Source organism: Clarias gariepinus, chromosome 4 (assembly GCF_024256425.1).
Source record: "Clarias gariepinus isolate MV-2021 ecotype Netherlands chromosome 4, CGAR_prim_01v2, whole genome shotgun sequence".
NCBI classification, from domain to species: domain Eukaryota; kingdom Metazoa; phylum Chordata; class Actinopteri; order Siluriformes; family Clariidae; genus Clarias; species Clarias gariepinus.
In genome coordinates, this window is record NC_071103.1 from 14550478 (window position 1) to 14569643 (window position 19166).

The 19166-nt window shown below is 39.3% G+C and overlaps 2 protein-coding genes across 2 annotated transcripts; one reads left to right on the forward strand and one right to left on the reverse strand.

Moving 5' to 3' along the window:
- Positions 1-668: 668 nt before the first annotated feature.
- On the forward strand, positions 669-7070 carry gba (glucosidase, beta, acid). The gene is made up of 11 exons (XM_053494077.1): positions 669-797; positions 893-973; positions 1504-1698; positions 3075-3221; positions 3591-3724; positions 3829-4001; positions 4277-4514; positions 4645-4869; positions 5760-5923; positions 6097-6213; positions 6791-7070. Exons 2-11 carry the CDS (start codon positions 910-912, stop codon positions 6894-6896), a joined length of 1563 nt encoding a protein of 520 aa, XP_053350052.1. The 5' UTR covers positions 669-797; positions 893-909; the 3' UTR covers positions 6897-7070.
- Positions 7071-7552: 482 nt separating this feature from the next.
- rnf115a (ring finger protein 115a) lies at positions 7553-18991 on the reverse strand. The gene is made up of 9 exons (XM_053494079.1): positions 18850-18991; positions 17861-17919; positions 17293-17347; positions 15224-15501; positions 12162-12230; positions 11922-11994; positions 11739-11832; positions 11431-11546; positions 7553-8876 (listed from the first exon to the last, which is right to left on the reverse strand). The coding sequence occupies exons 1-9, from the start codon at positions 18925-18927 to the stop codon at positions 8757-8759; spliced, it is 942 nt and encodes a 313-aa protein (XP_053350054.1). The 5' UTR covers positions 18928-18991; the 3' UTR covers positions 7553-8756.
- Positions 18992-19166: the final 175 nt, after the last annotated feature.

The following is a 19166-nucleotide window of genomic DNA, read 5'->3' on the forward strand; positions in this document are numbered from 1 at the left end:
GTAGTGGTTGGCACTGTGGCCTCTCACCTCAATTGTTGAGGGTTTGATTCCCGCCTAGGGTCTGTGAGGGTGGGGTTGACTTGGTGGGTTTCCTCTGAGTACTGCGGTTTCCTCCCACAGTCCAAAACATGCAGATTGGGTGTTCCCAAAATTGCCCGTAGTGTGTGTGTTCTACAATGGATTGGCGCCCTGTCCAGGGTGTATTCCACATAGTGCCCTAAGTCTCCTGGGTTAGGCTCCATCGTATCAAGAATAAAGAAAAACCAATTGTTAAAGCTTTCTTTATTTGAAATTTTATTTTATCTTCATGCATGGTTCAAAGTTCCAATAATTGCAAAGACTGTCTGTGATATTTAAGTCCATCTCAACTTTTCCTACCCTTTAGTTTGTTTAGTCCTCTATTCTGAAAGGCAAGAGGGTAAAAGTGGGGGACTATAATTCACATACAGAGACACTTCTCATTTGTCACTAGCCCTCATTAGACACATGTGGGGCAGCATCCTGTTACACCACTGGGCTGGATATGTAGAACAGGATTGAAGCTTTCTGTTCAAAACACATAATGTTAAGTATTACAGCACTCAGATTGCTTTAAACGCTCAATGCTTGCGACACCTAGGGGACGACAGTAAGCGCGAGATCCGTCACGTGACGGTCATGTGATTGTCATGTGACTGCAGCCAGGCGGATGATCAGGAAGTGAAACGGTTTGTTTACAAAATGTTGCTGATGCCCTCAGGTTAGCGGTTAGCCCTCAAATGGCCCAGAGTGGAAAACTACTGTACCTCTAACTACAGGTGAGTGATAACCACTTCTGTTTGGTCACCGTGTTGCGTTTTATCTGTGTGTCACTACAGAATCAGGACTTTTTTCTTGTGTGTTTCTTATTCAGGCAGGTGCAGAGTCAGGATGAGAGGAGAAGTTCTGCTTATAATGACTGTTCTGTTAATGGGAACAGTCACACACATCAGAGGTTGGTTCATCCACTGAAAAAAACCTTAATACACTTCTATTAAATGTACTTAATTAATTTTAATGTAATTCCTTTGTGAATATTTCCTAGTAACTGTAAAATATATATAAAAAATGTGTATCCCTATTTATGATAGTTTTGACCACGTAGAAGACAAACACACTCACTCATCACCTACACCGCTTTAACATGTATACAGGGTCATGGGGCGCGGAGCCTTAAGACATGAGCCAGGGTACCAATCCATCATAGGGCACACACAAGAACATGCTCATTCACACAATTTGGGAAAGCCAGTTAGACTAATCCTCATGTCTTTGAACTGTGGGAGGAAACCAGAGTACCTGGAGGAAACCCACCAAGCACGTGGACCCACGGTGGGAATCGAAACCCCGACCCTGGAAGTAAGAAGCAACAGTGCTAACCACTAAGCCACTGTGCTGCTTTAGACAACAAACAAACAAACAAAAATTCAAAATGTTTCCTTATGATGTTAAACTGGGCGTTTATGTGTGTTGAATTTGTCACAGGAGGCAGTGATGAGTGTCAGGCGAGGTCCTTTGGCCAGAGCTCAGTAGTGTGTCAATGTAATGCTACCTACTGTGACTCAGTTGGTCATGTCATCGTGCCTCCTGTGGGTAACTTCCTATCATTCCTGAGCAGCAGAGCGGGTGCGAGACTTCAGAGGAAACAGGATCAAGTGCAGAAGACCAGCACTGGAGCAGGTATACGGCACTGTAGCTGTTAGTAAGTGGAGTATTGATTCGTGTCATAATCTAGTTTTTCTCCAACTTATAAAAAAAAAAAAATTAAATAAAATTCATTAAAAAATTATCTACACTCAGGTTATATTAAAACATGTGTTGCTGGCCCTGTCTCATAAGTGATTTAAGTTCAAGGCCACTGTCTCCCCAGTTACTGCAGTGAGAGCAAAAATCAGTGCCCCATTTGTAATTTGCATGAAAGAGTGATGTCATGTACAGTGATTTGTTTTTAAGGGTGCCGAAACAACACACTGAAGACCAAAAACAGAAGTGTTTGGTTTTCTGCAAACTAATTTTGCACCTGTACTCTAAGAAAAGTGAAAGTTTTTTAAAGAGAATTATTACTGGTAATTAGATATGGATTCATCACTACGAGCCTGAAAGTAAACAGCAGAGTATGGAATGGAAACATCCTCAATCGCCAACAAAGTCAACCATCAGCGGAAAAATGATGCTTACAGTTTTCTGAAAATCTCAAAGGCCAGTATTGGAACAATATCAGGAAAAAGCTTGTTAAAGTTCCAGCAAGATGCTTATTGTAGAGCTGAAGTCTCTTCGAATTAAACGCGAATAACTGCTATTCAAGGGCACTGTCATCTTGTATGAAAACAAACATCTTTACACTTTCTTAACATCTTTGTCATACTCTGCAAAAACTTTCTTTTAGAGGTATAAAAGCATCCTCCCTGTGGGCCTGATCTTGCTGCAATGGTTTTTAAGCTGTTTGGTCCTCTGAATATAGCAGCCCATTCGTGTCTCGCACCTCAGCCTAAAACATTTAAAAAAAAAATTACAGCCAAGTGTGAATAATTTTTGACTCACCCTGGTATTTATGAATAAATCTTTTGAAAAATGTTAGCTTTGATTTCCAGGCTTCAGATAACAAATAGGAGAGATTGCGATATTCAGGCAATCCAGCATGAGAGGAAGTGCACTACAACATTGTGACGAAACAAAATAGCATGTTTATTAGATGTAAGAGTGGCTAGGAAGTGTTGCAACCACTCAGAGTGCAGATTCATAACCAACTCTGGTAAAAAAAAAAAAAAAAAAACAAGAACAGTTTTTTTTTATCCTTAGTGTACAGCTTCCTTTCTTCTTTATACCTGATGTAAGCCACCAATAAGATTAGCTGTTTTCAGTTTCAAATATAGTACATGCACTAAAGATTAACGTATCCAGGGTGAATGATTCCATAATGTAATTGTGCTCCAGAAAGATTGTGAAATGTAATATTATTCATTTATTAGGGCATCATTAGACTTGCTAAGAATAAACCTATAGTCACTATTCCCAGCGCTGACCCAGTTTCTCTCTTGCCTGCTTGTCTCCCGCAGCTCTCCGGATCACTCTGGTCCCCACAGAAAAGTACCAGCACGTTAAGGGCTTTGGAGGAGCCATGACGGATGCGGCTGCCATGAACATCCTCTCTCTGTCGACCAGAGCCCAGGACCAGCTGCTCAGACAGTACTTCTCCCCAGAGGGTGAGAGTGTGTGAGAGATGATGCTAGCAGGGGGAGATACTTTTATATAAGTTTTACAGAATAATCTGGGGATTAAATTGGGTAGAACATTTTTTTAAATTATAAAACTATATAGAACTCTAAATAATGTTTATATATTTAATAATTTGCTAATAATTATATATATATATATATATATATATATATATATATATATATAATTTTTTTTTTATAAAAACCTCACAGTGTTTTACATGGACAATATTAAAAAGAAAAAAAACCTCCACTACAGAAAGTTCCCAAGTTCCCCTTTGATTTAAATCTTAAGTCAGAAATCATGCATTTTATACACCATAAAACAATCAGCTTCTGCCTTCGTTATGTTTACAGGCATAGAGTACAACGTGGTCCGGGTCCCGATGGCCAGTTGTGATTTTTCAACTCGTCTCTATACGTACGCCGACTCCCCTGAAGACTACAGCTTGCTCAACTTTAGCCTGCCTGAAGAAGACACACGCATGAAGGTCTATACAGGCGCGAATGATTACAGTTTGCCAATGCATATCTAATTATGCTGACTTTGTGCTTTTTTATAATATAGTCATAATCATAATTTAGTCCTTTACAGATTCCCCTGCTGCAGCGGGCACAAACCCTGTCTGCTCGTCCTCTCTCCCTATTTGCTTCTGCCTGGAGCGCCCCGGCTTGGCTGAAGACTAATGGTGAACTCGTAGGGAAAGGCTCACTTAAAGGAAAACCTGGGGGCAAAGAGCATAAAACGTGGGCACAGTACTATATCAGGTACATGCTAGCTACAAACTAGCACTTGGTCAAGATTATTATAACCTTTCACCTTTTTATGTCCAATAAAGGAGTAAAGTGTATCCAGGACTGTATGTGAATATTGTAGTGTTCTTAAGGTAGCAGATTATGGTACCCAGTATGCAGTGTGTTGTTTAAATAGTGGTTTTGGACACAATAAAGACATGGACGTATTTTAACTGTTTCTTGAAGCAAATACTAAATACTTTTTTATAAATTTTCGTGCATTATTATATATGCTTTTCTTTTATCAGATTTCTGGAAGAGTATGAGAAGCACAATCTTTCATTCTGGGGGTTGACCACAGGAAATGAACCCACTGCGGGCGAAATGACTAATTACAGCTTTCAGGCTTTGGGATTCACGCCTAAGCTCCAGCGTGATTGGATTGCTACAGACCTTGGTCCTGCCCTCCGTTCATCTCCGTATGCCAAAACCCGCCTTATGATCCTGGATGACAACAGACTCCTGCTTCCTTACTGGGCCAAAGTGGTAAGCGAGGAAAGTAAGAGGGCTGAGATAATAACTGCGACTCGTCAGTTCAAACATGTTCGTTCAAACACCTAGGAGGTTCACAGGGAATCATTGATTTTTACTTTACAAGGACTCTTTTCTGCTGTAGGTTCTAAGTGACATTCATGCTGCTCAGTATGTCCATGGCATCGGCGTTCATTGGTACTTGGATCAATTATTTCCTGCCAAGATCACACTGACGGCCACGCACGACCTCTACCCAGAGTATTTTATTCTGGGCACAGAGGCATGTCCTGGTTGGAACAGTATTGACCGTGGTGTGCGTTTAGGCAGTTGGGAAAGAGCTGAAGAATATGCCCATGACATTATAGAGGTATCCCTGATCAATTCCTGCCATGTTTTTTTCTTTATGAGCTATTTATGTTGTGAACTAGATTTGTTGATTGTTCCTCTTCAAGCATTGTTTAAATTATGCCTTCATTTACCTATTCTTCTGTTATCTTATTTGTAGAATTTATTAAAACCCCAAAGTATCATGTGTAAAAACCGTCTCAAAACTTCATTAATTATTGAGCTTTTTTTTTTAATGCTGCATTTTTCTTGTACAAGGGTTGTTCAAATTCAGCTGGGACTTGACGGTATAAAACCGGTTGACATTTACTGCAGACTTCAAGCTAAATAAGGTGATTAGACTCTTGACCGCAAACAAAACGTGCAAACATTTTAAAGAAGGCAGTACGTCAGCGAATGATGATCCTGGCTGATTTGGCTTGTAACCCACTGCAGTCGTTCCCTTAAAAAAAAGCCAGCAAATGGATCGCCTAATGCTGAAAAAACGACAAATAAGTTGTACACATGATCATTTCATCCAAACCATTTTCAGTTGTTCAGCCCATTAAAGGAGTCCCTGGGAGGCCAGTGTTTCAGACGTGAAGCAGGCAGCCCCATTGTGGCCCCTGCACTCTGAGAGAACACTTTCTACCTTAATATTATCCAGCATTTGTGAAATGCTGGGATAATTGCAATAGTGTAGCAGGTGACTATATAGGAAAGTTAAGGTTGTTTTTATGCTCATAACTGTGTTCAGTTATTCTTCACAATCAAAAGTCCTGGTTTGACCTGAACACCCCTTGTACATTCACATTGTAAAATATGAGTTGAAGCAGAATTTAATGTAAAAATTTATGTAACTGCTGTTGCTCATATTTGGCAGTATTATCTTTTTAAAGCTTTTGTCTTCTGTCCCTTTACACTTGCCTACAGGACCTAAATAACTATGTGACCGGATGGACAGACTGGAACTTAGCACTAGATTTAAGTGGTGGACCAAACTGGGCCAAGAATTTTGTGGACAGTCCTATTATTGTAGACCACAGCAAAGACGCCTTCTACAAGCAGCCGACTTTCTACATCATGGCTCACTTCAGGTGAGAGTCACATGAGAGTTCTCATAAACACAGCTGTGTAAGTTTAGATGATTTCATGAGCTGCAGTGCTTTAAGTTCTAACTAAATAGGCACTCAATGACTTCTTTTACAGAAAAGTAATTAAATTTGACCTGTTTAAAATTTTATTTGGACTTTATCTTAACATTTTACAGCAAGTTCCTGTGGGAGGGGTCTCAGAGAATAGGTGTGTCTGTTTCTGACCACACCTCACTGGAAAGTTCTGCCTTCATCAGACCTGATGGTTCTGTAGTGTTGATTATTTTAAACAGGTAAGTGTGTAAAAAAAAGAGAATGACTCCAAGCAGTAGTAGCAACAATGTGCGGTCTATATGAACATAATGTTTAACACATTTTCTATTACTTTGCACATTTGACAGGATGCAGTCAAATTATGCATCCTGTATGCTTTAAATTTTACTTTCAAAACAGAACTGTTTTGGAAAAAAGAATGAACATAAATTTGATCTACTGATTTTAGCTTTAATCATGGCATATATTTGCCACGGCATTGCTTCAAGAACCTTATGCAATGTCACAAAATATAATTTCCATTCAGATTAACTTTTATTTTTGGCACAAATCTTGTACTAATGACAGAAGACTCAAACCACTGTAAAATACTCTTTACTGCACCGAAAGCTTTCAGGGGGGTTGTGATCAAGACTGTGGTGTGAAAATGATTCCTCATGCTCCCAGAACCACTCATACCTGTACCACCACAGAATAAAAAAATATCCAGTGATGTGATACCCTGGGTAGTCCGGGTGTGATTTCCGTGCTTTTATATTTTTGTGTATTCTGCTGTTAGTTAACCTAATAAAATGCTTTATACATGTGATCCTACAGGTCTAATGCTGAGGTGCGCTTCGAAGTCTGGGATCAGACCCTGGGCTTTCTGCCTGCAAGTGCTCCTCCTCAATCCATCATCACACTACTGTGGGCAACATCCTAATCACCAGGATTCAAATACAGCCTTAAGCTACTATCTGATTCACATCATTTCTAATTCTAATCAAATTACCATCTAGCCAGACTGCATGTGGGCTAGCTGTCAGGAATTCAGACCATTACAAGTAGTCTGAGTGTAAGGTTTACTTGAAGTGAAATAAAATGAGTCTTGACCAAATTCAGTTTTTTTTTTTTTTTTTTAATTCATAATTAAATTAAGAATAATTTACTTTGGACACACTGGACTGTTTGGAACAGTTTGCAGTGATTGATTTAGTCTGTTTTGTTTCAAGATAGTGATTCTGGAGCTGAGAGACTATATTTTCACTCTAAAAAAGTGTGCATATGTGTGAAAAAGAAAGCTGTAATAAGCATAATTTGTAATTAACACTGAGAAACTGCAAATGATTTACAGTGACTTGAAACTTCAACATGTGCTTGACCTGCTTTTAATGTGATAATTTGGTAGACAGATTGAAGCAATGTGTACATAATTGTATGGAAACACTTCCAGCAGGTTTTGACAGTAAAGGCTGCTATTATCTTGAGAAGACAGCGTTGATTTTTTTGAGGCCTCTTAATATGCATACGCAGTGACAGACAGCTCGGTCAGAGGAATGTAATAGGTTACAGTTCAGAAACAAACAACAGTAACCTATGTGATCCACGTCTGACTTTCATTACATGAATTTCATTAACGACTTCAGTATAGCTAATCAGTCTTGCTTTTCGATTATGCACAAGCGCCATGGCCTTGTCTAGAAACCACTGGAAATTTAACAGCCTGAAAATGTGGAAAAAAAGTTGTTTATGTATCAAACTGATCACTATTAAATGAATGAGTTGAGAATAGGATGAACAAGTTTAACAAAATCTGATGTTAACTGGATGCTGTAAACTGACCTACAAAGCATTTCAATTAAACAAAATGAAACCAAATGGTGTCCTTGGCTCTTGTAAATATCATTAATGTAAAAATTTATGTAAACCTGTCTTATGAAGATCAACAATTAACTGATTTTATTCAGTTTTATTATTAATACATAACTGACAACACATTGTTTATATAATATATATTTTAATATTTAGGGATTCAGCATTTTATATGCAGTATTCCTTTCCTTTTGTTTTTCTTTGAATGAGATTTTAAACTAAAATTATTTACAAAACAAAAAAAAGAAAAAGAAAAGGAGTGATGCCAGTGGGGAAGATGAGAAGGACACCATATGTGCCTGTGATATATACACCTGGGAAAAGTGCACAGATGAGGAGAAAAGGGAGAGAAAAGAGGAGCACTCTGAGACTGGTATAGACCACCAAGACAGGATGAGGTGACCCAATGAATAGGTGAGCTAAACACTCAACTGATCCCAGTAGAACACATTAAACCCCATGACCATTAGACTGAACAGGGGCTGGTTCTGTGTAGCACGTGCAGTTCAGCTTCATGGGAAGTGCATAACACTGCACGTTCTAAAAGAAGGATGGCTCATGTAGTGTTATGCTTAAGATATGGTGGTGAGCGTATGCGTCCTTCAGAGTCAGTAGCCTGGGAAAGCAGACACCAGGACAAGAGGCGTAATAAAATGCAAACAACTCTGAGTTAATGTAAAAGTGTCAATGCAGAAATGGAAACAAGACTAGAGAGGCCACGACAGATGAAGCATGATAGATAAAAAGTAAAACAGTAAACAAGCCATAGTAAACCATACAATAGGTGTATGATCAAAAATGAGGTGGGGGAGAGAGAGAGAGGCTGGCGTTAAGACAAGGAATGCCAAATCCTCATGCGTTGTGTGTTATAAGAGTTAGACAGAGATAGCACAGAAATGAAACAAAGCATGTGTGTGTGTTTGTGTGTCTCTCAGTAGGACCATCTTTCCGGTGTGCGGGGCTCGGTGTTGACGGAGGAGGGCTCTGATGGGGGCTGATTGCCACTGTCCTCTCCACTCAAACTCTTCCTGCATACCGGACATGTGTCATGCTGTAAAAATAGCAAACAACAACAAAAAACATTTTATTAGGGGAAAAGTGTATTTCACAAAAAAAGTGGCAGCTTGTGTTATGCCAATGACCTGCAGGATCTCTGAAAAAAAGCATTTATAACAAACCATATAGCAACACTACTAATAGGCAACTCATATGGAACCAAAAATCGCCAAACAAGTACTGTGGGTACAGCAATGGGGTTTTCAATCATAAGCTTTAAAGGTCCCACACATCCCATTTTTCATTAAATGTTAATATGATCTTTAGGGTCCTAATGAAAAGTTTGTATTATACGTTAATTAATAATTCAAAAGGATTGTGTAAAAAAAACACTACTTTTACCTGGTAAAAACTAGCTCTGTTCTCAGCAACCTGTTTCAGTACATGCTAATTTAAATGCTCATGACCTCTGCTGAGCCTGCCCCCCCAGTTCTGTGGGGCGTGTCTTCACAACACATGTGGGGTATAGCCACGGGAGTGTAGTCCAGTGCGGGCAATGCTTTGGACTGCATTACCCACAAAGCATTGCCCACAACGCAGTGCTTTGTGGGTAATGCAGTCCAAACTGGAAAACGCTGGAATATAGAGCCTGAGCCTGTTTTCTTCAGTCGTTTTTGGTTTGATTTAGGTACGGAACCTACGCGGAAGTTTGTAATATCGCCTGACAACGCAGAAATTAAAAGAATGGACATGCATCGACTCGATTTGTCTCTCTCATCACTGCATGGGCATGAATTAACGGGCTGTTATGCTGCCGCGAGCAACAACAACATAAAGCGGAGAAACTTACCGAGAGAGATACGGACACGATGTGTTTACTGATGGTTTACATGACATCGTTATAAACCATCTAACATTACAAAGGTAAGCATAATATAGTTTTCCGACTACGTACACAGTTTGCAACTAGACAATCACCTTAATTCATTGTTTATTATAAACGGGCGATTAGGGATTATATAGAGACGGATGTACATAGAAAAGAAGCCATACCTATGTTCTATGAGAGTATAAGTTAACTTACACTCCGCATTCATCGTGATTATTAGAAAAGGGGATCTGCAAAGAGTCATAGAAAAATTAATTACTCACTGAGCCTGGTGAAGATGAAGCAGGAACACGAAGCGTTAGTACAGATCCATTTTTTAGGAGCAGCTTCCTAGTAAAACCTGCTTTATATTGACCCGCGTTTATAAAGCAGTCTGGTGAAAAATGATTATCGCAAACATGAACGCATTTAGGTAAATCAGCGGGGACGTTAGCTTCAAAAACTAAATTCAGCCACTGCGTCCTCAGTGGCTCAGATATCGGTAGTGAATGACGACCGCTGTGTTCGCTATTACACCCAACAACTGTACACACCACTTGCTTAGGCGCCATTTTGCTCCAGCGGCGAAAAACAATGGCCGACAGCTTCTTCTCACTTAGGGCGGGTCTTTGCTAAAACACCAGTGTCAATCAACTAGTTTAGGAGCGGCCTCTTGTGGTGTGGCGTCACATCGACAGGCATTTGCGATTGGCCTGATTTCAGAAGGGGCATGTTATTGTAATAAATGAAAAGAAAACCACTGGGCGGCTCTTTATCATCGTAGAGTGGTTGTGTACACACTCTCCTAACACACAGTTCAGTCCAAACAGCTTAAAAAAGTGCATGTAGGCCTTTATGACCCCTTTAAAAGGTTATATATATTGTTTTTTCTTTAACAAGTTTACACCTGTGTGTGTTAATGCTCGTGGTGAAATACCCCACAGATAATGCATTTTTAAACCTTAAACTTCCCTACTCTTTGTCAATGAGCTACTGCTAAGCCACACCCTGCCAAACTGGACAACCATCTGAATTACTTAAAATGACTAAAAAGTTCATTTGTCTTCACTAAGACTGATTTGCATCTTTCAGCATTAATTTAATCAAAAGTAATTAAAAATAGTATATAGTATTGTTTTATATTACAGGGTATTCATGCTAATAAACATTTTCTAGAGACATATATCTACAAGTTCCATTGAATTAGCCGATCGCTTTCCTTAGTTGTACTGAGCAGTATTTAAATTACATAATTTGAAAACATTCAATCAAATTTCAGAGCTGACTTGTTTAGATCTTTGGTGGTGAGCTAATGAAAATGATAAATGCTGCTTCAGACGTATCTTTTACAACAAAGAAACTAGTCCCTTTATAAAAAGGTAAATATAAAATGGTGCATACACTTAAATAATTAAAAATTATTATTAGCAGATTATTCCAGATAGTGTGGCAGTAGGTATATGTTCAGGAATTAATAAGTCTTGTGTGGCACATTTTCACCAGGAACACTACGAGACATTTAAAATTCGCAACCACTCTTGTTGGTCTGCAAGAATCATTTTACAGCACTAACATTTTCCTTATTAATGTAAAATTGCTAATAAATAGTAAGCAGAATGTCTTGAATGTGTACTTTCTAAACATATTTTTTATGTATATACACATGGCAATATTTTTCACTGCAATAAAAGGTTATTTGTTGCTAAAGACATGCTGTCTCCCCATCCTGACCCACTCTTACCAGTTCTAGCCAGGGCACAATGCAGTCACTGTGGAAGAAGTGGTTGCAGGGCAGCTGCCTGACTGGCTCCCCAACTGTGTAGTCCTCCTTACACACCGGACACTCCAAACTGCAGTCTGTGTGGGGACAAGAGGAAGGAGATATGTTAATTTGGAGTTGTGGGGGGCCCGTCCATAGTATGTGTTCTGATTTAGTAAAAAAAAAAAAAAAAAAAAGTTAAAAAAGCTACATGTGGTATAAGGAAAGGAAGGATATGACAGAGGGGAGAAAAAAAAAAGAAAAAGAAAAAAAAAAAAAAAAAGACTGACCAGCCTGTTCCTGAGAAACAATGACTGTGGGGAGGGAGGAGATTTTCTCTTTCTCTGCAGGAGGAGGACCTGTGTTCTCAAACTGACCCAGTAACTGTGCATGAGAAAAAGAGAGCAGTTATCATTCAAAATCCACTTACACTTTAACCGGTTTGTAAATCATATTCCCTTATTTGTAAGTACCTGTGTAATGACTGCATCCAGACCCCCCTGCCCCCAGGCATAGTCACCGGGATTTGAATGCAGCATGCCTGTCCTAATATTACACACAAACACATCTACAGATCTACATATATACACACACCATATCTCACAATCTCAAAATTCCTCCATGAAAAAAGATAAGACGATAAACCAGGCTCAGACTGACATGATACTGTGCCAATGACATACATGATGTTATAAAAAGGTGTTTGCATTTACCATGACAGTGGAGGAGAACCCGGAGCACCTGAATTGGCAAAAAGGCCAGCAAGAAATTGTTGCACTATCCTAAACACAAATACAAAAACAAACATCAATATATGGTAAAAAAAAAAAAAAAACTTTTCCAATTTGTCCTGACAACTACTTCTATTGAGAAGAGGCACCAAGTTTTTTTCTATACATGATACTAAAACATGGATATATATATATAAAATAAATATTATACATACATATAAAAATAAATAAATTAATAAAATAAAAAATCCAAGTACTGTGGGTTACAAGCTCTCTGGAGAAGAGAGAAATTTCTACAATAACAAAAATGTATATTAGTCAGAAACTTGAATTGCAAAACAAAATATCATCCAAAAGTTTTTTTTATCCTGATAAGAATGACCTTCTTTAAGAGAGCAATGATTGCAGAAATATTTCCTCACAATTATTTCAATTATCCATACATTGGGTAACGCAACAATACAAGGTTGGGTACTGAAACCTGGTGCTGATACGTCAAGGGGTTAAGATCAAGGCTCTTTGCCACTTGCTCACTTTGTGCACAGAGGCATGGTCATACTAGAACAGGTTTGGGACTCTTGATTCCAGTTAAAAGAAAATATACAACTACAGCACACAAAGGACATCCTATACAATTGTGAGCTTTTAACTTTGTGTTAACATACAGTATGGGCCGGTCCGCAGACAAACAAAAACAGCAGCATTCATCTTGGAGTTTCTTTAATAGAGGCAGTAAGAACAGCCAACCTGAGTACACTTAGGATTAACAGTGAGTGCTCATTAAAAAGAAGTGCAAGGTGCCATGAACTACACACACACAAAGACATTTGTGAGCATGGAGCTGTAAAAGTTCTGCAAGCACTGCGATACACAAGGTTTTTCCACCTTGCTCACTTGCCAAGTAAAACAGCTGCTCCCTAAAACTAAAAAGTATTAGAATTATTACAATTAGTGTTTGAGTAAAAAGAAAAGCGAGTTAAACAAAAAATGCGCAGGTTGTTTTACCACCTGTGATAGCAATAATAGTAACAAACTACTATTATTATAATTACTGTTACATAACAGTTTCAACAAAGTAATTCGATTGGACGGAATGCATCCCATGTGTGGCGAGATACAGCATAACAGCACTTGGCCTATTAACTTTATGCATCACTCTGTGTCACAGGCGTTACACTAACTGTCGTTCACTAGCATCGGTGAAAGTAGGTCAGTGCGGTCCACAGTACTGGAAAGATGGAAGAGTAGCGAAAAACCCATATTTAAAACAAGTCACATAAGTGAGTATATTACATTAAACAACACTTTGTATTAACTGTTAACTCCTTCCGAATTGTTTCATATTGCTGCTGAACTGTCCATGTTGCTTGGTTCATGGCTAACATGAGGTACAAAGCAAACTAGGCTGAATCCCAAATCTCTATAAATCTTACTTAAGAACACTACTTAATGTTTGGAACAAAAGATTCTGACTTACACCCTAGTTACGCACTAACTAAATTTATTTTATGCTGGTTGGGATTTAAGTCTGGAAACCCAAAGCTGACATAAAGTCAAAGTAGAATTAGTGGAAATCTCATAAGTTTCTCAGTACTGCCACCACCTCCATGGATTATTCTCCTGACCTGTTGGCTACACGGTACTGGTAAAAAGTAAGCTGACATTCTAAAGTAGAATAAGTGGAAATCTCATAAGTTTCTCAGTACTGTCCACCACCTCCATGGATTATTCTCCTGACCTGTTAGCTACACGGTACTCGTAAAAATTTTAAAACTACTTTCAGGCCTCCAAGTGGCGCAGTAATAAAGTACTTGTCCTATCATTTAGAGATCGCAAAACAGTTAACTTTCAAAACAGTTAATTTTTTTTTCAATAATATAAAATTTATAAAATAATTAATTAAAACTGTCAGCCACCAGCTCTGCCAGTCACGGAAGGATGTGGGGAACGAAATAACTGGTAAAATAAACAAATATTATGCCAAATAAATGCCATTTATGGAACGGTGCTTTAGTACTGAATATCAGCATGGCTGTGATATCTTTGACACCTGGGCTGCACCATCGTGCCCACAACCACTTTAAAAGTCCAACTTTTTGGACTAATGTATAAGACAAGCACTCTACACCACCATCACAGCACCAGTTAAGGGGATTATACAGGGTGTCCCAAAAGTCTGAACTCATAGGCAATTTGCTTTGTATGAAATTTGAAAATCACTCCAAACCAACAACAGACAGGAGTCTACTGGCATCAGCCCAGAACAATAGCTGCCAAAAAGCTGCAGTCCTGATACTGTATATCAACAAGTGTTAACTGTTTTTCTACATAGTCTAGTAAAATTCAGGGGCCTTAAATCTGTGTATTTGCTGTAGAGTTTATTCTTTTGCATATGGAGACCAAACTATTCGGCCACTGTATTCAGGAAACTTGCATAACTTGAGACCCTTTTCTTTTAGTCTGTCACTTGTCTCTGTTTATGTTAGAAATATCCATTATAGTATCCATATACATGCCCTATATTTCTCTAAAAAACTTAACCTTGAAATGTTTACAGTGACAAATAACTTCACACATTCATAATATTCTGTGACGTACTTAATACAAGATACTCTGCACTTTTTTATTTTGTCTAGTTCTGGAATCTAACTATGTCACATTCCGCTCTGGTTCACTGTGTTCCCCCTCTTAGAGACTCCAGTAAATATCCCTTAAATTTAAAAGGCCAATAAGTAATCCAATCGCAAGACAGATTAAATTTTACCATATGGGAGAAAGTGAAACTACTTGGAAACAGAAAACTAAGCAGGCAAACTTGCCAGCATTCACGTAGGAGGCATCTACGGAATGCATAAAAATGAATTAAGGCAATACCGAGTAAGAGTAATGCAATGAAGGACAAACAGGCTGTGTCTATCGTCTTGCTTTGTTGGTAAACTGTTGAACGCATATTAGGGTGTAGAGTGGAAAAAAAATAATGAACAAAAATAGTCCCACATAGCCCAAAAGGTGAAATGTGTGAAACACAGCAAAACAGGACCTACCCTTCTACAGCAGGAGAACGATCGGGCCGACTGCTCCCTCTGGATCTGTATCTTCTCTGAGTGTGCAGGCGAGGGGGGCGGCTCGGGCCCCAGTGCTCTCCTCCTCCCCCTCCTCCTAAAGGGCCACCAAGGTTTCCACTGAGGCCTCCAGGGACAGAGCCACCAAACGATCCTCCTCCAAGACCTAGTCCTCCTGCACCTCCTGGAACCCGTGGCTCCGAGTCAGGGCTGTCCAAGTCCACTGTGAACGGCCGCTCTACGAACAGGAGCTGCCAGAGCTACAGCAAGGAGATGCGTCAAAAGATGATGCTTTAACATTTAAAATACGCATTGCGCTATGAGACATATGCTATATAAGACTGTAAAAATGATGATGGGGATAAAATATACCTTCCTTCACTAAAAGCACAGAAAAAAGAGGAATTTACTACTGGTGGAAACTGAATTAGGGATGATGCTCCTGAAAAGGTATTTAAGTACAATCTCTTTGAAGCTTCAAAATCGCCAGTTTTACATAACAAATCAAGTAATATATTTTTAGCACTTTGAGAGCAAGGCAATAAAAAAAACAAACTCCACAGAAATGTGTTTAGTGCCAGATGCTGCCTACTCTATGCGGCCAATAACATGCGGACACCTGACCATCACCTCTCCGTGTCTGCCCACTTTACTCCTATATTATCCTCCTCTAATGTAGAAAGGATTTGCTCCAGATTTTGGTGCGTGGCTGCGGGGATTTGCATTCAATCAGCCAAAAGAGCATTAAAGAGGTCAGGCACTGATGTCAGCTGACGAGGCCTTGACACTGTAGTTCATCCCAATAGTGCTCATTGGGATTGATGCTTTGCAGGACACTTAAGTTCTTCTACACAAAACCTCAGCAAACCATGTAATGATGTAGCTCAATTTGTACATCGTGGTATTGTCATGCTGGAACAGGTTTCGGCCTAATAGTTCCAATAAAGAACACTGTATTGCTACAGAGTACAAAGATATTCTACACAATTATGTGCTTCCAAAATGTGTGGCAGTTTAGGAATTTACAGGTGTCCATATATTTTTCGCAGTATGCTACTGTGCATGCAGCGATGCTAAAACGAGTAGGTACAGTCACCCGCAAAACTTGTTTTAAAAATATATATATAAAGACTGGATGACAAAAGCAATCTGGATCACATTAACATAATGAAAATTTTGTGTTAATAATGTTACAACTCGGCTGTCCAGCATTTGCTAGACAGAGTACTAAAGCACAGATCAAGGTAAAATGCTAACATTGTCAGCCAGCCTGCACATGGGACGCAGTTGATTATGCAACAACACACATTATTCAACATACTGATTTAATGTTAAATCAATGTGCTCGAGGTAGGTATCTTTAGTGTATCTTCTCTTATACAGTACAATAAACACGACGTGCAAGTACTGTGTTCAAGTCAAACCAGGACTTTTGATGCAGAATAACAGAGTAAGAGAGTAAAGTCTAACTTTATTTCTCTATATAATTATCAGCTACACTAATTCACTTATCCCAGCGTTTCACTAGTGCTTGCATATTGTGATGGTAAAAAGTTCTCTCAGTGAGCCTGAGACCTGATTGAACTGCTTGCTTCAGGTCTGAAGCTCTGGCCTCACAGGAATTCCTTTAAGGCCCATACATGTGAAAATGGCTTAAAGCAAGGTCAAGACTGTACGGGGACGTAGTGATGACTTCCAGCCAAATTCCTGTAGCATGCAAGTGGCATTGGTGAACGATGATGATCAGTTCCTTCAGACAGATGCGTCTCCTCTACAAGTTGGCAAAAAAGCTATTGTTGATTTTCAAGGTTTAGGCATTCCACTCGAGCGATTGTGAGGCCAGGATCGTCATTCATTGATATACGGTCTTCTTTATAAAATCTGCACCACTGAAATACTTTACTCCAGCTAAAAGTCTTCTGTAAATTTCAAATGGCAAGAATTTTTGACTAACAACTCTCATTTGTATAAGGAAAGAAGTTAATGGCCCTAATAATTAAATCGCCATTAAAAAGTGACATCATATTTTTCCTATTAAGACAACAACTTACCTCTGCAAACTGTGAAGCTGTGTCATCAAGGCCATTGGTACTACTGTCCAAAAGACTAAAATAAAACAATAAACATGATCATCACAATGGTATTATTTGAGTGCTACTATACCTTAAATGATGATTGTACATTATATTTTCTAGCATACGTAGGAGGGTTACAGTCATGGCCTCGTTTGACATGTTAACAACTCACTCTAACTCACTCTTCATAATGTTCATCCTGTGCAGGGTCACAGGAGGCTAGGAGCCCATGCCAGGGGACTCGGGGCACACCCTGGACAGGGTGCCAGTGCATTGCACTGTACAAGTAGACACATTTACACACTCACACAATATGAATAATTCAGAAACTCCAATTAGTCTCGCCCGCATATCTGGGAGAAAACCAACCAAGCACGGGGAGAACATGAAAACTACACACACACACAGTCCTAACAGTGGGAATTGAACCCTTGACCCCAGTGCTAACCACTATGCCACCACATACAAACTTAAGAAAAAGAAATTTCCTTATAAATAATAATAATAATAATAATAATAATAATAATAATAAAAATATCCTCACCTGGAGTCTTCTGTCACCTCCTCAATAAATCCAGAGTCACATCTGGGGCAGATATACTCCTAAAGACAGGAATTATATGAGTATTTTTTTTTTTGCATTGGAGATAAAGACAAATCATGTGAGATGTTGGTAGAGTACACAATACTTCCCTATTCCTGTGAGTTAAACACTGGCAGGTGGGACATGATATAAAGGTTTGCATTTAAGTGCCGTCACATCACAGACCAAGTCAGGACACCATGATGCAAAGCTTCTTAATTTACCCCAAAAGATACCCGAGTCATGAGTCAGCCTCTAAGCTTAATGAGACAGTCCCCAACACAGACATACATACACATATTATATTTATGTAATACACACACGCGAGAAAGACAGACAGACAGACAGACAGAAGAGTGACCTTATTAGGAAATTACCTGCTTTTAATCGCAGGCTTAAATAAAGCTAAACTCTCAGTCTACAAACAACTCAACAAAACCATTTTTACTTTCGGTTTAACTAAGTCGAAGTTACCTCAGTTAGGTTATGCTTAGCTTTTGGATCCTGTCTCAGCGCGTCGTTTAAAACAGTGATTATTATACTAAAAATAAATAAACCCTCACAGTCAGGGAGGCTTCAGAATCAAACCAAAATGGAAACACTGACTAGCTGTTGGTGTGGGTCTGACCTTCTACAGACAGCTGCCTGTGTCAGTGCAAAGCAAAAGCAAAACACACCAGGACATAAAGTCAAACAAACAGCAAAGGAAAAAACTAAAAACCCCAACTGTGTGTGTGCGTGTGTTTTTGTGTTTGTTTCAGTTGGTGTCGAGGCCCAGGAACAGGCTAGCGAAGTTAGCTCGCAACCATAACACCTAGCAGACGTTAACTGTTAGCAGACAAGCTAGCCTCCTTAGCAAGCCTAAAAAAACGTATCAAACCGCCTGAACCAGACGGACACACGTCTGTTGTAGACCGCGACAGTAAATAGAATCTAAAATCCAACCTTACCGGGAGTTTTGGTCTCACTTCGCCTTTACAACAGTGACAGAAAAACCGATGCGGAGGAACTGCCGCAGCCTCCGCCATCTTTCCAATAACCGCACACAAACACTGACGTCGTTCCCCCAGGCGTTATACTTTTCCTACCCGTTTTCTGGTAAGTCCCGCCTCATGTATGCGGATTGGCTAAACAGTTGGAATGGCGTGCAGTGCGTTGAAGGGAATTGGTTGTGTTGCTAAACGTCGAGCCAATCAGAACGTAGGCCTCCTACGCCTCTTTAGCTTACGATAAAAGGAAAAAAGAATGCGTTCCCAAGTACTGGCCT